This window comes from Amphiura filiformis, chromosome 2 (assembly GCF_039555335.1).
Source record: "Amphiura filiformis chromosome 2, Afil_fr2py, whole genome shotgun sequence".
NCBI lineage: Eukaryota > Metazoa > Echinodermata > Ophiuroidea > Amphilepidida > Amphiuridae > Amphiura > Amphiura filiformis.
Genome location: NC_092629.1, coordinates 19050256 through 19073983, shown reverse-complemented (window position 1 = coordinate 19073983; position 23728 = coordinate 19050256). Strand labels below are relative to the sequence as shown.

At 36.6% G+C, this 23728-nt stretch overlaps 1 protein-coding gene across 1 annotated transcript in view; it reads left to right on the top strand.

The window, feature by feature from the left end:
* The window catches only part of LOC140138790 (NXPE family member 2-like), a 44938-nt gene extending 21955 nt beyond the window's left edge, over nucleotides 1-22983 (top strand). The window contains exons 2-5 of the mRNA XM_072160561.1: nucleotides 12207-12928; nucleotides 14762-14820; nucleotides 15601-15890; nucleotides 22903-22983. Of these exons, the coding sequence (XP_072016662.1) occupies nucleotides 12207-12928; nucleotides 14762-14820; nucleotides 15601-15890; nucleotides 22903-22983 (1152 nt within the window). The remainder of the gene's footprint in view (nucleotides 1-12206; nucleotides 12929-14761; nucleotides 14821-15600; nucleotides 15891-22902) is intronic.
* The last annotated feature ends 745 nt before the right edge of the window (nucleotides 22984-23728 follow it).

Below are 23728 nucleotides of genomic sequence, written 5' to 3'. Positions count from 1 at the left end.
AGAAAAGTGAGTCGCAAATGGCCATTATTTTTGCCAATTTATTGCTAAGTAAACCATATAATTTTGGGCTACTTGGTTTTCATTTTTGCCTAGAAATACTGGAATTTTCGATATTTCACATTTACGTTTAGCGGGAGGGAGGGGTTCAGTCTTCTAACGAAAGAACGTTCGTTTATAGGATTTCATCGAACTATCGGGTTGTTCCCTTAGGGATAAAGATTATAAAGGAGATGTTAAAATGGCCCCGTATTGCTCCTTGTCCATGGGCCCCCGAGGCTCTTGCTACGCCCCTGGTTATGGTCATGGTTAGGGCAGGGGTTCGGGTTTGACGCCGGAAAAATTACCTGTTCTCAAAACTTGACCGTAATACTGATTACCTTATAATCAGAGGTGCTATAGGCACAATTATACCCGATGGTGCCTACATAGGCTTGGGTTAGGGTTAGGGTTATTGTTAGGGTTAGGCTTAAGTTTAGGATTAGGATTAGGGTAAGGGTTAGGATTAAGGTTAAGGTTCGGGTCAGGGTTAGGGTTAGGCTTACTGTTAGGGTTAGGGTTATGGTTCGGCTTAGGATTAAGCGTAGTGTTATGGTTATTGTTAGGGTTAGGCTTAAGTTTAGGATTAAAGTTAGGGTTATGGTTAAAGTTTGGGTGAGGGTTCGGGTTCGGGTTAAAGTTAGGGTTAGGATTAGGGTTATGGTTAAAGTTTGGGTGAGGGTTCGGGTTAGACGCCGGAACAAGGCTTAGGGTTAGGGTAAGGCTCAGGGTTAGGGTTACGCTTAGGGTTATCGGTTATGGGAGTATCCTTGTCAGTCCGAAACACCGTCAGTCCGAACCACCGTCAGTCCGAATTTTTAGGGTTAGTGTTAGTTAGTAATCCTAAAATTAGTACTGACGGTGGTTCGGACTGACGGTGTTTCGGACTGACGGGTGTACCCTGGTTATGGTTATGGTTAGGCATAAGTTTCGGATTAGGGTTAGGGTTCGGTTACGGTTAGACGCCGAAATAACTTTTAAGAACCCAGGGTTAGGGAAAGACTTAGGCTTAGGCTTAGGCTTAGGCTTAGGGTTAGTTTAGGCTTAGGGTTAGAGTTAAGGTTAGGGGTAGGTTTAGGCTTAAGGGTTAGGGTTAGGGTTAGGGTTAGTTTAGGCTTAGGGTTAGGTTTATAGGGTAAGGATTAGGGGCATGGTTAAGGTTCGCGTTAGGGTTAGGCTCATGTTTCATATCTTATCTATGAACTCAATACAAAATTTAAGCGAGAAATGACTTTCGTATTCAACTTTGTTTTCCAAAAAGCTTATTTTCACCATTTTGTTACTAACAATAGAGGTCACGCCGGTGAAACTGGAGATCATTTTGGACGCCATCTTGGATTTCGAAGTACACCATAAGCAAATAAAATGTGTGTCTCAAACACAATGAATTGTTGACCCCTTTTTCCCATGACGCTCAAGAATCTAAAAAGTGTTTGTGTGGGTGTGGGGGGGTGCGGCCCGGAATTTTTGCTAGTAGGCCTAAATACCCCTCACAGAGTGCAAAGAGTGGGTTAAATGACACTGAAATGCCACGGCTATGTGCATGTTATGTGTCTATTTATTTTATTTCATTTTATTTTATTGACGTGGTTGTCAAATTCGGACTGATGCTGTGCTTTTCAGATTCGGACTGACGACGTGCTTTTCAGATTCGGACTGACGACGTGCTTTTCAGATTCGGACTAAAGACGTGCTTTTCAGATTCGGACTAAAGACGTGCTTTTCAGATTCGGACTAAAGACGTGCTTTTCAGATTCGGACTAAAGACGTTTCAGAATGAAGACTTCGGACTGATGAAGTGTCGGACTAATGACGTGTTTTGTATTTTCGGACTAGCGAAGCTTTTTTTCGGACTGACGAACCTAAAATGACTTTCGGACTGACGAACCCCCAGATATAGTAAATTTGCACTTCGGACTGACGACCTTTCGGACTGAAGACGTTTCGGACTAAGGACGTTTCGGACTGACACCCTGCACCCCCCAAGCCAAGGCGCGTTTTTAGCTCTATTGGCCCAGTAACAGAAAAAAAAATGCACAAAATATATTTCCCAGTGCAATGTATACATATTCACATGAAAATAAATCATTTTGGATTCAAAATGTATGTGAAGAAACAAAATTAATAATATAGCCGGGAGTGGGAATCGATCTCGGGACCCTATGCGTGGCAGGCGAAGACGCTACCGCTGCACCACGCATACATTGATACACGTGGAGGGAATTTTTTAATATATATCATAACATATCGTGCGTTATTGATACACACATTTTGTTTAAAAACAGTACTTACAATGAGGTTCACTGTCGAACCTCAACGGATTTAGACTGATAAAATAGTGCTTAATAACATGCATACACTCTTTGAATTATTTGAGACATTTTCATTTTCGTGTTTACGTGTAAGACCAATGACGACGTCAAAATTCAGGCAATCTTGGCCCTCCCCCCCCCCCCACCCCTGGGTACTAAAGTCTGAATTTTAATGATTTTTACGATCTTCCGGATGAGCAAATCACTGAATGGGCCTTTAACCTAGCATTGCGAAGAGGTGGGGTGTACTAAATCCCCTAAGGCCTTTCGTATTTACGCCCAAACTACTTTAGCTAATCGCTGATTCATATTTTGCTCTGATGATAAAATTTTGAACCCAGCTAACCATCCAAAAATGAGGCCCACCATAAGTTTCAATAACCATGATTTTTATTTTGCTCTTGCAGGTTGAAATAACCATTTCCTTTCATGAGAAAATCCGGTTAAAATCGCATGTTTGTAAATATTTTTAGCCGAAAATCATTTTTGCCTACACATAACCAAAACTTCCGCAATTTTGCGAGGGCACATTGTGATGTGCCCTGAGTAATTTAATTTGATGATTTATCTTTGTTTACAAAGTTACATGAGTGATGACATTTTGGGGAATTCCCCTCTCAAATTGAGCAAAACAAGTTGAATCATATCTAATTTGGAATATTTGGAAACCCCCTTCAGATTGTAAAGAGATGACATCATATATGGGATTCCCTCAGGAAGTGATGTAATGGGATTTCCCTCAGGAAATGATGTCATGTGAAAGGTTTATGTTATAATTAAGACTTTGGAATTTCCCAGATTGAGCATAATGTGAAGGTAGTAAATGGCCCATAATAGAATGGGGTTTTTCCCATGCTTGATATATAAGAAATGTAAACACAATTATTGTCACAGTTGATAGTGTTGATCTGGGCTATGCTTACAGTCCAATTCCTTGAAAGAAAGGAAATTACAAACCAGAAATATTTTATGTAGTCAAAGTACTACTATTTACCAGTGTTGTCGGAGAAGATCTAGAATACGTCAAAGAACGTTATTCTTCCAAGAAAGGAAATATATTCTTCTGTCGACTTGCTGAAGTCTGGTATTTTGATTCAACGCAACTGTCAAAATAAGTGGAGACAGCTGCATCGCAGTCCTGCTTCCTGAAGATATTGTGTGAAAGGAGGAAATAGCACCAAATTTGGAGAAAGCAGCGCAAGGAGTTAAATTTGGAGAACTGCGCAAGGAGTTTAGCATAGGAGAACGGCGCAAGGAGTTTAGCATAGGAGGATGGCGCAAGGAGTTTAGTATAGGATAATTGCGCAAGGAGTTGTAAACGTGTTTGGAGAACACCATTTTCGTGTAAGGATTTTATACGCAAGGAGTTATCAATGCAAGTGTACAAAGGACTTCGCTGATTGTCGCAGGACAAGTGAATAGGGATATATTACATCAGTCGTCCAGAACATTACAAGAACTTTATGATCACCAAGAAGAAGAATGCTGGCTAAGTACAAAATAGATAAAGAGTGATTATATTTGATTAATGTATATGTGCATTTGTAGTCATTATATTGTACCAAACGAAACTTGCTTTCAATTAAAGACTTAGATTTTGTTAGCTTAAACGAACAGTGTATTTGTGCTGTGCATTCGTGTGAGTTCGGGTAAAAGGTGATTTTGGCCTTGAGTCAAGTACGACTCGTAACAACATTCACATATTTTGGTACCACTGTAAGGACCGGTACCAAATATAACGGAATTATATCGAAAATTAAGGGAGGTTGCAATACTTAATTCGCAAATTTGTAGTCCGTGTTACAAAAACGAATGTTAACTTTATTCTTGTACCTATATAAACATTCATTATTGTATTCAAGATCTTAGCGCATCTCTAAAAACTGAACAAATTTAAAATGTGAATTTTGATAGCACCAAGATGATTTTTGTTGTTGCAAATTATAGACTCTCACTCTAAACACTGAATGGGTGTTAAAATACATTTCAAAATATTACAAGATTCGTTGAGTCCGTTGTTCTGGGGCACCCTGGCTGTAAGTACCCACGATTTGTTTTTCGGCTCTCGCATTTTAATTCTGTAATATTTTTAGTTCGTTCTATCCTTTTAGTTACAAGAAGGGGTGGATAAATACCCCCGCCCAATATTTTGATAGGGGGTGGTCCATGCAATCACCCCTCCCCCAATATTGACGCCTGTATGTGGGTTTGCGATTATCAAATTAACCCCATGTTTGATCATTCTAGCTTAAAAAGTGCTTTAAAACTTTAATTTAAGTTTTGCACCATATTTCATCAGTTTCACTTCAATATTGCAAATTTGCAAGTATTTGAATATTGCAAATTTGCAAATATCGCGCATTGGTACCAATAACATATTATGTCGTCAAAAGGTGCTGGCTTCACTATACTTCAAGAAATTATTTTCCAACCACATCCCCATTGTCACAAATAAACATACGCCACTGGCAATCGTGCAAGACTGAATGGGTGGTTCGATTGAATAAGACTTGTTAATTGAAATAAAACAGAATTGAGCTAACAATTAAACAATAGAGAAATATAGAAATGCGTGATGTAGGTCATGTTTAGCGTATGGTCATGTTTTTTATGTTCGGCACCAGTTACGTTGCATGTGTATTTTTCAAACAAATCACATGCTTTTACAGGTTTGGTACTATAACTTCAAAAGTTTACATTAGAGTCCAATAAAAGTATATATTCTGAGAGCATATACTCAGACGATTTCAGAAACCATACAATGGGCGTAATTATACAGGGTGACCCATATAATATACAGGGTGTAACAAGCAAAATAAGAATGAAAATATTAATTTATTCAGTTAGGGGTATCACCCCTCAACGTGCATTGATACTGTAAAGTTTTGACACATGTTAAATATAGTTAACTTAATTGCCCACCCAGCCATATGGAACTTTTAGCAGTCAAGTACTTCAATTATGTGGATACAGGGTGGTCAAAAATCTGTCAATATTTATATAAATTTCTTTAAAACATCCCTTATCTGGCACTTTAGATGCAAATTTTCATGATTGAGGCATGTAACCTGATGTACAATAAGCGCAACAATCCAGTTTTGAAAGTTAAAAGAGAATTCGACAAAGCGTTTTCGTAAAAATGGACTTTTTGGATCAAAATTGAGCATGAGGGCGCTCTTTCAGATTTGTCGCAAACTTTATATGTGTTACTAGTTTTTTGTTTACTGAAGTAAAGAGGATCACAACCAAGGTCTGCTTAAGAAATTTGAGCCTTTTATCATGTTTCGTTTGTCCGTAGCATCCTTTTGAATGTTGCCTACATTAAATCCCTATTAAATACATAGAAGTCAACGAACTTTATTAATGTAGCAACAAGTAATTAGTCATTTTTAATTGTCTAATTAACAAATACTGAGGCAATGAATGCTAAATATGATATCACTTGGCTGAGATCAAATACAGAAACAAGTAGAAATCCATCAATAATGTTTATTGAAGATCATGTGGCGGAGGATCACCATTGTACAGCATTGTGATCCTCCGCCACATGATCCTCCGCCACATGAGCCACCGTATGCAGTGAAGTATAAGTTTGACCACAAAATGCAGCCACTCCTTTAGTAAAAACAACAATACCCAAACAAATAATAGAGTGAACACACTGAAGGAATAGGATAAAAGGCCCATTCAGAAATTGGTCGACGACTCTAAAAATATGTAACATTTTCACAAGTCACCTAAAAATCGTTGATAAATCAAGGGAATATCATTAAATTATTTTCCTTTTACAAATATTGATAAAACGTGAAGAGAACTGAAGGTTGCTGTCGTGTTTTTTTTTTTTAATCGTATGGGCTTTCAACACGAAATCGGCACGAAATGCATTATGGCATAGTAGCAGGGAAGCAGTCCACCAATTTCGACACCCACTTCCGGGTGTTGCATTGCTAGAGCAGTATACGGAGGCTTGCATTTTCTTCCGAAGGGTTCCCAAATTTACAAAGAGTCGGCGTCAATAAAATTTGCGACCCCCAACAAAAATGTTATGACCTCCCCACACCACTGATACACCTTACCCCTAAACAGGCTAAAATTGTATTGAAATCAATCTTTTTGAATAAAATAAACACAATATCTGTGGTCATCTTAACACTCTCTACATGTTGGTCATCAACAATTTATGACCCCCCCCCCATTTTTCTTTACAAAAATGTATGACCCCCAGTACTTTTCGGAAGAAAATGTCAGGCCCTAAATGGGGAATTTAACGGCCCCTTACAATAAATAGTTGTTTATCAGTAATAGTCGGATAGAACTTGCTTCTGAGTGTAAAGTCAGGTATGACTAACATTTTGTGCTTTAATATTGATATCTGAGTTGTATAGAATAAGAGAATAACGGATGCCTAATGAGCACCCTTGAGCATTTTGAGAAATCCGAGGTCAAAGTTTACACAGGGGTCAAAACTCATTTTTTTCCTATTTGGTTAAAACTTATTCCAAAATATTCATCAGGTCACAAGGATTCAGAAAATATATAGTTTGACCTACTAATGCTCTAAGGACAAAGTTGTTAATGTTTGGGGTCGTAGACTTATTGAGTTGTGTAAAATACTTAATATTCACATCATGAATGGACGGTCAGAAAGAGATAAAGAAGGTGAATATACCTTTGTTAGTCACCAAGGTCTTAGTCTTGTGGATTATCTACTGGTGAGCAGCCAATTCTTTAAAGTTACACGAAGAAACGTATAAAAAACGTATAAAAGACGTATAAAGTTGTTCTCTAAAACCGCGTTTTCTCAGCAATCAAATATCGCAGTGAGTCAAATGTTGGTGCATGGATGTATCTTTACATTATTTTTGTGTGTTTATAAAAAATTTAGAATCCGTTTGAAAATCCTTCGTTTAAATCATTTTTACGCACCATGTTCACAAGATCAAAAACACGTTCCATGCAGTTTTTTCAAATGTTCGCTCCGTATAAAACCACGCCGAGTGATTGTTTTCTCCTTTTTGTATTGTACTACAAATCGATTAAAGAAATAATGTTGCCATGGGGAAGAACCAAATACAGTACCGATTAAATTTAAAAAGCCCGTTTTGGGGGAACATTTTCGAGAATCTTGTCTGAGAAAAAACTGTTTTGTGAAATTATCGATATCTTGATAACGGGGCGTTAATTTAGACATCTGAATACCTACATTATTTCTCAACATTCTGCCAATTGCTATCCCATTTGATTTTCACTCCAAATTGAAGCTAGTATTGCAAAAACGAGGTTTTTCCTCCATCACTTCGTTCAAAATTTCAGCGCCGACATGCGTGTTTATTCTAAGAGCCATTGTGCGGACGCGATTGTAATCATTAAGTAATTGCATCAATAGTTACATATCCGCTTCGAGAACAAGAAATTTCGTAAGCTGATGTATGGTCGAGTGGATAGGGCGTTGGACTGGGAATCTGTTATGAACAATTTTTGTGGGTTCGAGTCCCCGTGTGGCTGAATTTTCTTTCCTTTTTTTTCTTTTTTTTCATTTTTACTTTCTTTCTTTCCTCTTTTCTTTCTCTTTTCTTTTTTCATTTTTTTTTATTTCTTTCTCTCTTTCTTCCTTTCTTTGTCGTTCTTTTTTTCTCTCTCTCTTTCTCTTTCTTTTTCACCATTTCTTTAGTCTGTCTTGATCTTTTCTTTTTAGTTTTATTTGATTGATTCGCTGACTGCAGTGAATGTGATTGATTGTTTTTCACTTTATATAATTCAGAAATTTGTAGGCCTGCTAAGTCTGTCTTTTGAATATTCTTCCCAAATTCGATTTGCAAATAATTGCTTTTTGATACTGTTGTTGATGTTATATTTAAAATTTATAAAATCCTTATGAAAATTGCCGAAAACGGCTTGTGCCCCTCCCTCGGCATCCGACCCGGCATGCCGCCCCTCCTGACACCCCCCCGCCCGCCCCCGACTCACGAGCTCCGGGCACGAGCTAAGCCAAGTTTCATGTCTTGACCGTGGATCAATATTCTATTGTAAAGTAGGCCTACGTCCCAGTACGCTTGTTCATTTTCTGCATGGCTGTTTCTGTTATGAACTTACGCCCCTCTGAAATCAAGCGCATGAAAAACTCTCGGCTAACCTTAATGCGGTGAATGATTTTGAAGTGGCTATGCGTACTGAATCCGACCATTTACCTATCACCTGGTCTATTAAGACAGGAGCTTTGCATAACATGTTCACAAATAATATCAATGATACATGTAGTACAGGTAGCATTCATGAAAAGTATAAATGGAAAGACCAGTATGTTAATGAGTTTAGGTGTAATCTAGCTTCAAATGAGGTTTATGAACTTTTAAATGGGTGTGACAATGCGATAAATTCCAGTGACGTAAGTAGTGCTACATCCCAGCTGATTAATGCATTGAAGTTGGCTGCAAATAACATGCTGTGTAAACCAAGTCGTAGTAATAATAATAATATGAAAAATGATGGTTGGTTTGATGATGAATGTAGAAGTATGAAAAGAAAAAGCTTAATTTACTTAAGAAATTCAGAACAAAAAGAACTGAAACTGATTTAAGAAATTATATTGCTTGTCGGTCAGATTATAAGAAGTTATGTAAAACAAAAAAAGACGTTTATAACAAAATGTTACAAACGGAGTTGGAAGATAAGGTCAATGACCCAAACGAGTTTTGGGAAACTCTTAGGAACATTTATTCTAAAAATGAGCCTAGAGTTGCAAATAATTTGGGTATTGATGATTGGTTTAATCACTTTCAAACTGTTTATCACAAAAATGATTTTGTGAATTTTGATCAAAATGAGGTTGAAGAAGAGAATTTGTTTGATCCAAATCGTGACGTCGAAGAGCTTAATGCTCCAATAAGTAGGCATGAAATTGAAGTTGCTGTTTCTAAAATGAAATGTAAAAAGCTGTTGGTCCTGATGGACTACCAGCTGAGGTGTTTAAATTTTCTCTTGATTACATTTTGCCTTTGTTGGAAAGATATTTTAATTTAATTTTTGATACTGCTGTCATTCCAGATTCGTGGACAGTAAGTATTATTGTTCCAATTTTTAAGAAGGGTGATGTGAATAGTCCCTCAAATTACAGGCCTATTTCTCTTCTCGATGTCATAAGAAAATTTTTTATGTATATTATAAACAGTCGTTTGTATTCTTGGTGTGAAAATAATAATATTTTGCCTGAAAATCAAGCCGGTTTTAGGAAAGGCTATATGACTGTTGATAACATTTTTACACTCCATGGTATTATTCAAAAAATATTGGTCAGAAAACGTGGTAAATGTTATTGTCTTTATGTTGATTTCTCGAGGGCCTTTGACAGCATACCTCGGGATAAGTTCCTTAAAAAATTAAGGATATTGGTGTTAATGGTAAATTGTATAATATTCTTTGTAATATAAACAATATTTTAAAATCTTGTATTAAAAGTGGCTCACATCTTTCAGATCTCTTTGATTGCCCCTTTGGTCTTCGTCAGGGCTGCCAAATTAGCCCTCTTTCCTTCTCAATTTTTATTAGTGAGCTTTCAAGACTTCTTGATGTTAATGGTGGTCGTGGAATTCAACTTGATAATAACACTGAAGTCAAATCATTGTTCTATGCAGATGATATTGTTTTGGTTGCAGATAGTGTTGGTAGTTTAAAAAAACACATCGATGTTCTTGAATTGTTTTGTAATACTTGGGGCATGTCAGTAAATGTAGATAAGACCAAGGTTATCATAAACCGAAAAGGAGGCAAATCAGGAAGGTATGAAAAGTGGTTTTTTCAAGGTAAAGAGCTTGAAATTGTTAATACTTTTACTGAAGCAACCAAAACGCTTGCTATGCAAGCAACAAAAGCAATGTATGCTTTAGAAAGTGCAATGAAAAAGGTTGGTGGTTTGCCCTTCTCTGCATATTTCAAAATTTTTGATTCAGTCATTGCACCTATTTTGCTTTATGGTTCTGAGATCTGGGGTGTAAAAAGATATGATGCGATTGAGAATGTACATAATTATTAAGGCCTGTAAAAAGTTTTTAGGGGTATCATACAATACATCAAATAGTGCTTCTTTGGGTGAGTGCGGAAGACCACCTATGTATACTTTTCAGGTTGTGCGTTGTATAAAATATTGGTTGAAATTAATTTTTATGTCAAATGATAGATACCCAAAGAAATGTTATCTGATGCTTTTTAATTTAGATCAACGTGGTATGACAAATTGACTACAAATATAAAACACTTATTGCAGACGTCTGGTTTCGGTGTAGTGTGGCAAACTCAAGATGTTGGTGATTTAAAATTATTTTTGAATATTTTTGCCACCAGAATTAGAGATATTTCCTTTCAAAATTGGTTTTCTGATATGAGTTCAAGGAATAAATTAAGAACCTACATTCAGTTCAAATCACTCCTTGCTCCTGAAAGGTACTTATTATTGATTAGAAATTTTGGTAAAAAGAAGGGCCATGGCAAAATTAAGATGTTCCGATCACCCTCTCAGAATTGAAACTGGCAGGTGGAATAAAATAAACGCCGAGGAGAGGTTTTGCGAATTGTGCAATGATGGTAGTGTTGAAGATGAATATCACTTTGTTTTGGTATGTCCCTTTTCGGATTTTAAGAGATAAGTACATTCCTGTTTTTTATAGAGTCAATCCATCATTATATAAGTTTATCTCTTTGATGAAAAATGAAGATATTAATGTTATTCAAACACTTTCAGAGTGTATTTATATTGCTCTCAAACTCAGGTATAATATGCATTCTGATACATAATGTTTCTCTATTAATCTAAATTGTTGATTTTTCTTTCATATGCATGTAAATAATGTCTGTCACCGTGTAATTATTGTTTGCTTTGTACTATGGGCTGGAGGCCTACGTACTTAATAAAATACAATGAATGAAAAAATGAACTAATAAGTCATGAGTTATTGACAAAAACGTCAAAGGTCGAAATTTGAGCTCCATGGGGGTCAAACACAGAAACGTTACCCAATTTTGCTCAAAATGGTCTCAAAATGTTTGTCTTGTTATAATAATTCAGAAACGAATTAGTTTGCACTACATACTATGTTTCGTTACCATGGAAACACACCAAAAAGAATTACTGCCCGTTGTTTCCAATGATGTTGAGGTATTTTCCCGCGTTACCCAGGGAACAAAATATCGCACATAGTAAAAACTATTCTTTTCTCTGAATTATTATAACAAGAAGGACATTTTGAGACCATTTTTATCAAAATCTGATAATTTTTCTGTGTTTGACCCATGTTGAGCCCAAATTTCAACCTTTGACCTTTTTGCTAATAACTCCAGACTGATTGGTCGTAGGTAGGTCAAACTATATATTTCCCGAATCCTTGTGACCTGAGGAATATTTTGAAAAAGGTTTAACCAAATCGGAACAATTTTGACTTTTGACCCATGTATAACCTTTGACCTGCCCACTGGGCACCCGTCATGATTGACCTCTCAACATGTTAGGCATCAACTTTAAACAAGAAAACCTTAGTCATACGCAACTTTACTCTGAAGGAGAGAGAACAAAAGGCATCTACTCGACTATAATGTGAACAGTCCGGTTCAACTGCCTGGCCAGGAAACACGGCCGTGCCAGGCAGTTGCGCAGGCAACTTAAGTCTTTTGTAACTCTTCCGAATTTGGCTGGCAGACTAAACCTTCAAATCGGGGATAATTTTACTTTTGTACAAACGAGCTATATCTAATTTGACAAAATGACCGGGAGGAAACTAATTTAGATAACAAAAGAATCTCCTACGGTTGTTTGAACATTTGAATATGCTGCGACTGCATTGTAATGTATCCATGTGTTTGTTGTTTCAGGTAATACCAGATAATCCTATATTCCTCGACAGTGCAGGTGTTGTTGAAATTGGAAATCTTCGCCACAAGAACATGTCGTTTTTTGCAGTTAATGAAGATATCATTGAAAATGGAATACGCGGAAACTCCAGTGGTAGTACAAGTCCCGTAACTTCGTCGTATGAAATCCTTGGAAATATCCATACTGATAATGGCGATTTTGTCCATATACTCATAACAGCACGAGATGAGAACGGCCAACGAAAGCTGGGCGGAGGAGATTTGTGGACAGCAACTTTAACTTCCAAGTCGGGGAATTACAGTACTTCAGGGAGAATTGAAGACCATTCTAATGGCACCTACAGTGTGTATTTTATAGCAGCATGGAGCGCCAAATCAGTGATCAATGTAACACTTGTTCATTCCAGTGAATCTGCGCAGTATCTCAAATACAATATATGGCCAACATGTCGTCTTTACTTCACTGGATTTTACATATCTGGCAACACTGAAGATACATCGATTTGCACTATTGCATCAACCTCCGAGAACTGGTATAATAAATGTGAATACACTCACCCCACAGCTCTTGGCAATCATTTGTTTCTGTGCGATATGCCAGGAAAAAATTTATCTTGTAAAAATTTGATCGATTACGGACATGAACAAACGAAGAACAAAACGCGAATTCAGGATAATCCCGTAAAGAAACTACTGCAAGGAAAAGAATTCTTGTTTACGGGGTAGGTTTCTATTAATTAATTAATTAATTAATTAATTAATTAATTAATTAATTAATTAATTAATTAATTAATTAATTAATTAATTAATTATTTATTTATGTATTTATTTATTTATTCATTCATTCATTCATTCATTCATTTCTCTATTTCTTTATTTCTTTCTTTCTTTCTTTCTTTCTTTCTTTCTTTTTTCTTTCTTTCTTTCTTTCTTTCTTTCGTTCTTTCTTTCGTTCTTTATTTATTTATTTATTTATTTATTTATTTATTTATTTATTTATTTATTTATTTATTTATTTATTTATTTATTTATGTATTTATTTATTTATTTATTTATCAGTATAGAATACTACCGAGAGTATTAATAGGGGTAAAATGTTGTAGTATAGTATTTCTATTTCTATATACTACCACATTTTAGCATTGTCTCTATATATATGTGTACACAGTATTAATAGAGGGCAGGTAAAAAGTACCGACTCTCCCACTATTTTCTACAAATTCATTTCCCTCTTTTAAAATAAATACCCCTTCCTTTTAACTATACCCTCAATATTTAATCACTCCCGAAATCTCTTTATTCCCCCCTTTCAAATGAGGGGATACTCCTGATGGGGTGGGGTGCTCAGGGCTTTAAAAAATTAAGCCCACATTCCCGGCAGGGCTAAGGTCATATACTTCCATAAGACTTGCAACTAATGGGGTTTCAATTTAGAAGAGGCCCGCAGGGCACGAAAGCAATGGTGACGAGTGAAACTCCACTAGTGGTGGCCTCAGTGCGGTCTTTATACTTTTAAGCCCTGGCGATCTAGGGGCTTATCACGGTGTTAACTCGGAGCTCTATACTACCACCTTTTTACTCTTGCACTCCCTATCAGTACATAATATTGGTAGGGACAGGGGTAAAAGTGATAATAATATATAGAGACTCCGTAATAAGTTTTGCTTCGCACCTCTATTAAGGTTAAGGCTAGGGCATATGAAAGGTCAACGGTCGTTTGAAGCAGAAAAATAAAACACAGCGTTTTGCTAGAGACGAATCCAAAACCCAAGTGATGGTCAGAATTCATTCGGCTATTACTGGTTCCCCTTTGTAACAAACTGGTGCTGTGACTGCCCAATTGGGTGAATTAAAGCCGTTTAGAAATCGATGCTATATTGCAATGTGTTGTACATTTTGCATCATTCATTTGTCTACGTGTAACATGGGTGATGAAATGCAGTTAAAATCCCCGCCAAGGCCGCATCATTTCACATTTAAGGTGGGAAGGAGCCAACGGGGACCCGGCTATGGCTACCATTGAGCTGTAGGAATGTGTGAAATTGGATTCGTCTACAAAGACTTAGTTAAGATGTCGTTATATAAAAACATAAATAATTAATAGCAGAAAAATAACACTGCCGCCAGCATCGACTCATGGTTAAAATAATGTGACGTCAGTTTCCACAGATCGTACGTGACAGTTACCTATCTACGCACTTCGTTCGTTACCACCGTGCACCATCATTGGTCATTTTTTTTATGATATCGACAGTTTACATGTCGTTAGCACTTAATATGTAAACACAGCGGGTTGAAATACCTTCTTTCATTTTCCTGTTACCTTCTCATTAATTTTTAGCTGCATCATTTTCTTCTCATACGTCCTCCATCTTTTCCTTGCAACTTTTACACGTCGCCACTTTCCCTCGTTTACCATTTGTTTTGTGTATACTTCATGTGTTTTTATGCTCTTTTTCTTCATCCTCCTAATTGGTATGATTCGCGATGTTGGATTAGATAATATGAAAACGAAAATACAATAACCTAGCTTTACCCTTTCATTTGTTATGCAGTGTACACAAAAATTACTCATTAATAAACCTCGGACCAAGATACATCGATTTACAGAAAGGTAAGCATTCGAAAACATTTTCCATTTTATTACCAACATTTCAGAAAGTAAAGTAACAGGATTAGGCTTTAAAATTGTGTAACCAATAATATTGTTTTCAAGATTCTTCTGGAATTTCCAAATTGCTATCAGATTACTGCTTTGGGTCTCTTCTTTCCTTTAATCCACTCAACATAGCGAACATGACGCAATCTAATTAAACTTTTGTATAGATATAGGCCAAAATTGATTTGTTTTTCGATTTTGTTACCCGGGAATATTATTACAAAGTAATAAGCAAAAAGGTATAATGTGGGGGTGGTCAGTATTTTTGGCCACACAGGTCAAATAAGGAAAACAAGTCAAATAAGGAAATGTTTGCACTGTCTAAAATACTTCGTTATTGACAAAATGGACCAATAAAGGTCAATCCCCATTACAGCCTATTGAGCACAACCTATGTTGTGTTGTTTCCTAGGTAACGGAAAATCCTACATGGTTATTCCTGTTTTGATGTGTTTTTCCATGACAAGCAATTTGAGCCCAATTTCGTTAAAATCGGAGCATTTTTATTTTTTGGCCCCTGTGTGGCCAAACAACTGACCTCCCCCAAAGATTTGACCTTTTTGCTTATAACTCAAGAACGGTATGTCGCAGGTAGGACAAACTATACTTTTTCTGAATCCTTACAATGAGAGAAATAATTTGGCGTGCTAGTTAACCAGATATACCATACTAGTCCGTATAATGCCGGACTAGAATGTTATATTCTATATTTCTCTATGGCTTCTTTATTTTCAGGAAACATTCCGTCAAAGCTGCCAGTATGTAAAAACAGCCCGCAGTCCAATGCTAGAAGCAGCTCGGGATACTGGGAGGCATCACGCTGGAGATCGCTTACCTGTAAAAACGCTCATTTTGAAGACAAACATGTTGTTGGAAACTGCCTCCGTAATAAGCGAATCTATATTATGGGGGATTCTACAATACATTTATTATACGTTTCCCTGTGTAAACTACTAGATGCGCCTTTTCTTCTCGGAGAAAAATCCGAAGACCAGAGAGCGGCCCCCTCTTCTATTCCAAGATTTGTACACATTAGTGCTTACAATTTAACTATAAATTTCATTTTTCATCAGATTAGAGTAGGGGCTCCCAGACATTTTCATCTCTCTGTATTTGAAGTTGATGTTTTGGACAGTCTTGGTGCAAACCAATGTGATTATATAATTTGGCTAGGTTTTGGCATACACTTTCTTCAATGGTCACGCAGTGCTTTTTTAGATAGGCTAATTAAAATCAAATCTGCAATAAAAAGATTTCAAAAGCGGTGTCCAGACGTACCAATAATAGTAAAAGGGCCACATATGTCACAAACCCCTGGACAGTTTCAGAATATATACATGACGGTATCACGATCTGATTTTTTTACGTACGAGATTGCGAAGATGATGAAAGAACACCTTAGGGATACTGGGGTATTCTTTTTCGATACATGGGATCTGAACCTTTCATTTCCTTCACCCAATGCAATACATATGCCTCCGACTGCATTTAAACAAGAGTTACACATGGTTCTTTCAATGCTTTGTAAATAATCAGATCAGTGTAACAATAAAGTCATGATACTGATCATGATCAACTCACTTAATTAATGCCTTGCGTTTGTTTCTGAGCAATAGACTACCACAAACTGAAAATATAAAAATGACGCTAAGCCTAGCTATGCCGGAGTTTGCTCTTGGCCATTTACATGTTTGTTTGTTTGTTTAAACGGTCGCTCCGTGTGGAGACAAGCTTGTGTCCTGATGGGACCAGACTCAAACAAAATACCACAGTACATAAACCTATGCTCGATATGCATTATGCTAGTGAGTAATATTTTAACCAATTAAAGAATATAAAATCTAAATTTATATATTTTTCTAATTTTTATTTTTTAAATGAAGTCGATATTTTTTACAATGTTTCTAGTACCATACTTTATCATTCGAACTTAATATAAATGAATAACAAGACGGAATTATTAAAATATTTATTTACTAAAGTAGAAATTTTATTTTAATTAACACCGTTGTCAATAACGTGATGATTGTTCGCGTACACTGTGTGATGAACACCTGTGTGGGGGTGTGTGTGAGAATAACCCGAAAGTGAATCCAGCCATGCTAAAGGTCCGTTCATACTACCACCGCATTTGCGATGCGTTACTTTGCGATGCCGATACATTACAGATTACTTTTTGCCGCAACTCAACGCAACTCGTCGCATTTCCAAGTTAATGTATTTTTAAAATACGCGAACAATCATCACGTTATTGACAACTGTGTTCATTTAAAGTTAAAACTTTATTGTGATATCGCAATGCAGAAGTTTGCAGTACGATGCAGTGCGGCAACGCACCTTATCACAAAGCACCGCATCGCAAATGCGGTGGTAGTATGAACGGACCTTAAGGAATGCATTCCATAGGCAGTCCGAGCCACGGTTGTTTGATGTGATCATATATTATTTTTTTCTAACAAAACATTATAATGTTCAATTCTAGACCTAAATAATACCAACAGCTATTACACTAATGCATTTATTTTGTAGCAATTATTAACATAGCTGTTCGTTTCTATATCAAATTGTTCATCTTTTTCTGCTTTTTTGTGGTAATTTTAATTCTATAAACGGTACGTTTGTGTGCAAATTGAGGGCGCTATTCACATATACTTTAAATTTAAATTATCCATATAATATGAGTTATACTTTCATGATAAAATGGGTTTTTTTAATTCCCTTGTCAGTTGTTAGTCTGTTTGCTGATGTTCTACAAGTGTCTACCCCTTGTAAAGATGCAAACAAGATTTCAGATAAATAGGGCCATCAACTTTTCTTTAAAATGACTCAGTCTCACATGCCATTAAACAACCGTGGAGCCGAGCCTCGCGGTTCTTGCAAATGCAATTATCCGTCCATATGCTTCTAGTGCCTATTTCTATTCACCGTTATGTATTCTTCTCCCGTGCATTATTTTCGCGAACTACTCAAATTATATAAACATGCACGCTGAACAATGCATTATCTGAAACCAGCACGCTAAACAATAGATTTTTGATAATATTTGCACGGGAGATTCAAATACTAGAAATACTACTTTCACATAACTTGTCTTTCCAATATATATAATTATATATATCACCAAAAAAGTACGAATACATATTCGGTGGTGTTAAAAATATAGGTTATGGTATTTTTTAATGCGCATGATGTAAATCAAAGGTAACAAATTGTGTTCTATTTTGAACTGGGCCTATCATTGCCATAAATTTTCATTAATGTACCCAAATAAATCAAACTTAAAATGAGAATAATCTAGCTTATGTTAATTAAAAAGTGCTAAAAACAGGGTGACCGTATACAAGAAAACACCATTCAAAATATTCAGCATCTAAAATAACATAAACACGACCGGGAAACACACACTAGCACATAATATCATGATCATGCTTTATAATACTGTACAAATTGTAAAATTCCACTGTCGTGTGTTTTAATGAGTAGATTTTAAAGTTCAAATTTAATACAGAACTATAAAGTTCCGTTGATATTGTTATTTAAGTTTATTTTCTCATCTCCTCCATGTCTCTGTGTTCGGAACCGCGATAAAAATGATCACAGCATGAATGTCAATTGGTTGCTAACAGGTATGCAAACCATGCGTGAACAAGTTGCTAAAGTACAGTATGACGAATGGCGCAATCGATACCATTGATCATCAATGATCAACTTATACAGTGCCTCATTTCAAATATATAGTTTTAGTTTTGGTTTTGGTTTTGGTCACGTGGTTTCCTATTGTCCTGCCTAACCACTTGAATCATAAGATATCGAACTCATTGTTTCTACCTTTTGTTTAAAACCGAACATTTGTGTCAGTCAGTTTCGGTTTTGGTTTCAGTTTCTTATAAGTGGTGTGGATCGTAAAATTATTTGATTTGAAGTTACCTACTCTAAGTATACAAAAGAAATGTTTAAATTTCGCAGTGCAATATTCACGAGCAGAGAAGTCGAACAAAGCAGTCTACATTTGAAAGCATTGATTTAGTTTGAAAGCATTGACTTGAGACTACGAATTAGCCTAAGCTGATTTCACTGTGAAAATATATAGACCATCGAAATATTTCCACAGACATTACAATAGGCACTTGACAGATTATGACTTCAGTGTTATAAACACTATTATCCACAACTCTATTTATGTGCATGTCGCATGACGGAAGATCAATATCATAGAAAGCTGGTTTAAACTAACTTTTATTCAATTTATTTATTGGAGAATAGAGAGAGAGAGAGATAGAAGAGATCGACAGGGAAAGAGGGTATGTGTGTGTGAGGGGGAGGGGGTAAGGGTAAGGGAGAAAGAGAAACAGAGGGGAGATAGTTTTGGAAGTGGGAAGGAAGGAGGGGGAGAGCGGGGCTCAAGAGTGGAGTGGAATAATAGGGAAGAGTCGATATCGAGTGTGGGGAGGGGGGAGGAGGAGGTTATATATAGGTGGCGGAGGGAACATAGGTAAGAGGTATGGGTTGTGCTTTCCGGGGAATAATCTAATTCATAATCAAATCATCTACATCATCATGCATCGTTTATATTTCAGACAAATAAACAAAACACCCCCACCCCCACCCCTCAATATATGCACATGATGTCTATGCATAACTTATCAAACGAATCTCGGAACTCGGTTGTAATTTTATGGTGTCATTGAAGTGTGCCACCTACGGCAGAGAGCATCAAAAGTCGTCCGCGTTGATAGATATCGATAATGAAAATGTTAGCACAATAGGCTATTATATACGTATGGTTATAGGCCATTATACTTTTGATTATATATACCCTCTTGTGTCCTCCCAGCACAATAGTGTTATGATTGCATACCAGTTCATCTCCACATTTTAATCCCTTGATTTTTGGTTTCTGAACAATAGAGAAACCAAAACTATATATTTGAAATGAGGGAGTGTTTGCTTTTCCTGACCTGTTACATGCATCCTTACTACCAGGTCAGTGACCTGACGGTGTTTTTGTAATTTAAAATATTTTGCAGCAATATTACCTAGTGAACTGAGTACAATGCATTAGTCAAGATAATCGCACGCGCGGTGGAGTTATTGTTGCAAATGCAATCCACCAAAAAAACGTTGGTAACGTAAAGAAAACAGCAAGTTTAAAAAGCCCCCACCTCGGCTCACTTTTTGAAATTTGGTCCCATTTGTAAAATATACTGATTTAAACTTAAAACATTTCCAGAAGTGTTATCTATCTTTAATGTGCCGATGCGTAAAAGTTGTTAGCATTCTGGAACTGGATCAGAAAGGTTATTATGTTGTTCTTGGCCAATATCATATGTTTTGTTTTATAATAATTATCAAGTTCATGATCAATGATTGAATTAAACGAATAACAAGTAGGCATGTTAATGGCAATGATGCTATTGTTTAAACGTTAAAAACACCGATTTGCTGTTGATATTTTTTTTCAAGTTTCAAAAAGTGAGCCGAGGTGGGGGCTTTTTAAACTTGCTGCTTTCTTTACGTTACCAACGTTTTTTTGGTGGATTTTCTTTCTTTTTATGAATGTAGCCAAGCAGCTCTAAGCTTGGAAAGTCATCGGGTTACGAAGTACTCCATAAAACCAGGGACAGTCTGATAAAACGAATAAAACGAAAAATAGATGTTTTGAATTATGTTATCCTTGATTTATGACTGTAAATAATTTAATAAAACTTTATCAGCCGTTTATTTTTAAAACTTGCTGGTCACAGCTACCGCGTGACTGTAATGTTAATAGGGATACACATACACTTAATATACTTTAATTATTCAAGGCAACTAAGAAAATATAAATATGAACAACACATACCCAATGTTAACGATGCCAGCGAGACACAGAGTCAGTCCGATTTCAAATTAAAACTGAGAAATGTGCGTATATGTAGCAAGGCTTATACTACGGAAGCGTCTAAGTGCCACGACTTAGCAAGATAATTATGTTTTAATGATTGTGGTTTCTGTTGCCCTGCGGGGCAATCTAGTTGGATATCCAAATTTCGCGGTTGATAGTTATTTAGATTTTTACTCTCTAAATGTGAAAGAGTGAAAAACAGCTCAAAAAGAGTGGTTTTTCCACTCCTCCTTGGAGCTGTATGAGTGACCACTCCTTTTAGAGTGAAATTCACTCTTCAAAAAGAGTGAGAAAAAAAAAAAAAAAAAAAAGAGGGAGAGTGAATTTCACTCCAAAAGGATTGGTTACTCATACAGCTCCAAAGAGGAGTGGAAAAACCACTCTTTTTGAGTTAATAGCTCTGAAATAAAGAAGTGAATGAGACTGACAAAAAATAATCACAGAAATAGGCACAAAATGTTCATTCATTCATGTATTTTTGTGAGCAAAGGAATTACAACACAATAAGTATTTTTACATGTTAATTAAGATTAAAATGGTAATTTTGGCATGCTTAAAAGCTTAGTGATGTAGGACTATAGGCCTAGCATCACACATGCAGGTAGACGTGCTGTACTATAGTAAAGCCTTTGGAGACTGGTCAGACATAGAGGCCTATAGTCCTCTGTGACTTTTGGCATCACACATGCAGATATAACATGCTGCAGTATATAAACATGATAAATTAGAGACTGGTCAGAGATAACATGCCTATGCTTTGGCCTGGCCCTATGGCCTAAGCCAAGCTAGGTATGGCCTGGCCTTGCTGCATGTGATCCTGTGGCTACTGGTATGTATAGCATGACTAGCGCATCGGACTCGGAGATATGATCGGGTACATACTAACAATAAAAAGGCTGACGCAGTATAACAAACATTACACAAGTACACTCAATCATTTACAGGTTTATGATCGAAGTAATACATGTACCAGGTATGCAAAACAGTCCATGAGTGTGCCACCGTAATGCCGGACCGACAATGTGAATCAATGTGTTCAACAAATGAAGAAGCTTCATGGGTACAATTATCACCTTTGAGACAGTAACATCAGATTTTAGTTGTCGATTACAATCTGCAATGATTCAACATATAAATAAAATAGTTCAAAGTATACTTACCGACGAAAATATTGGCTATTTCTTCGCCAAACTGCCTCGCCCATTCCTGACTACTGACAACTCCACCGCCATTGCTGCAACGATTAATTCGCCGAATGAATAATCACAATTTTTTCATGCGAAAATCCGGCTTTCTGATTGGCTGTACGAACTGTGGATTCACTCCGCAAAGAGTGATTCTGATTTCACTCTGAAATTGAGCGGTAATTTTGGATCACTCTGTAAGGAGTGAATCTAGATTGACCGAGTAGAAGCTTTTCTTCACTCTAAAAGAACGACTAACCACTCGAATAGAGTGAGAATGAAATCACTCCAAGTTCCGAGTGAAATTGTCACTCTTTTACATTTAGAGAGTAGATCTAGTTGGATTTCCCTATTTAGCGGCGGTTGTTTGCGGTCTTTCGCGGTTTGTAGTTTTGAATTCCCTCATTCTTCATGCCCTATGCCCTCTATCGGGGGTTAATTTATAGTTTAAGCTTGTTGGATAACTATACTTTGCGGTGTGTGGTTTTTGAAGCCCTGCGGGGCAATCTAGCTGGATGTCTCTATTGAGCGGTCGTTGCTGGTGGTCTTTCGCAGTTTGTGGTTTTAATTTGTTGGATATCCAAAGTTCGCGGTTTGTGGTTCTTTGTAGCCCTGCGGGCCAATCTAGTTGGATATCCCTAGTGAGCGGCGGTTTTTGGCGTTCTTTCGCGGTTTGTGGTTTTAATTTCTCTAATTTTCAGGCCCTGGCCTCTATCGGTGGCTAATTTGTCTTTTAAACTGGTTGGATATCCATATTTTGCGGTTTGTGGTTCTTTGTAGCCTGCGAGGCAATATAGTTTGACATCCCTAATGAGCGGCGGTTGTTGGCGGTATTTCGCGATTTGTGGTTTTTAATGATGATAATGTCCGACCGTGTGAACACGACGTGAGAATGACTCTGCAATTAGTGACGTAGTTTTGCATATATCCTAGTATTGTTATCCTGATGTAGTTTCTTGTGTTATTCAGATTTGTTTTATTATTTGTTCGCTAACGGCTACAGTACATGGATACATAGAACTGGTCTCTATCATTGGTGATGTTGTATGACACTGTGCAGTGGTGTTTTTTAAATAGGTTCTTAATATAATAAACAATTTCCCTGAGAATAAAACATCTTGCTTTGATTTAAAAAAATAATATCACAATAGCACCTGATGTTTAAAATTATGTTATCCTTGATGAACGAAAATTAATTGTTTAATAAAAGATTGTAAAAAAAATAAGTTGCTCATCGGATTTCGAACTCTAGTCCCCGGAATAGGAGTCAAATGCCTTAACCATTAGACCACAGGAGTCGGCTGTGAAATAGCTTGTCGATGTACAATATTTATTATATGAATTGATGTTTCGTCCGAAAAGAACAAAAGAATTGTGAAAAACTTGATTTTTTGGCGAATGGGGTTCGGAATTTGTATGTACGGTATTTCAGAAATTGCTAGGGTATAATTGGAAGTGAATCTGAAAAAGTAGTGTGAAGGTGATAACCAGGTAGACCTGTAGCAGTGTCTAAAAATTCTGGATCAGTATGATTTGCCACTAATTTTCGCTATAGAATACCGCGTGAAATGGAAGCAAAAATATTTGTTTATTACGAACAATGATTGACTGTAGGATTGGTGGCCCTTTTTGAATTAATGAGTTGTCAAGATATTACACCTGGGACTGTAAATAACATTTAGCATGGTTTTAGATACATTTTGTACCCAGCGGAAAATAACATCGAACAATAGAAGTCAAGTGTTTTAATGTTAGGTGTAAATATAGTCTCGCGGGAGCATCTGTTATTAGTCTT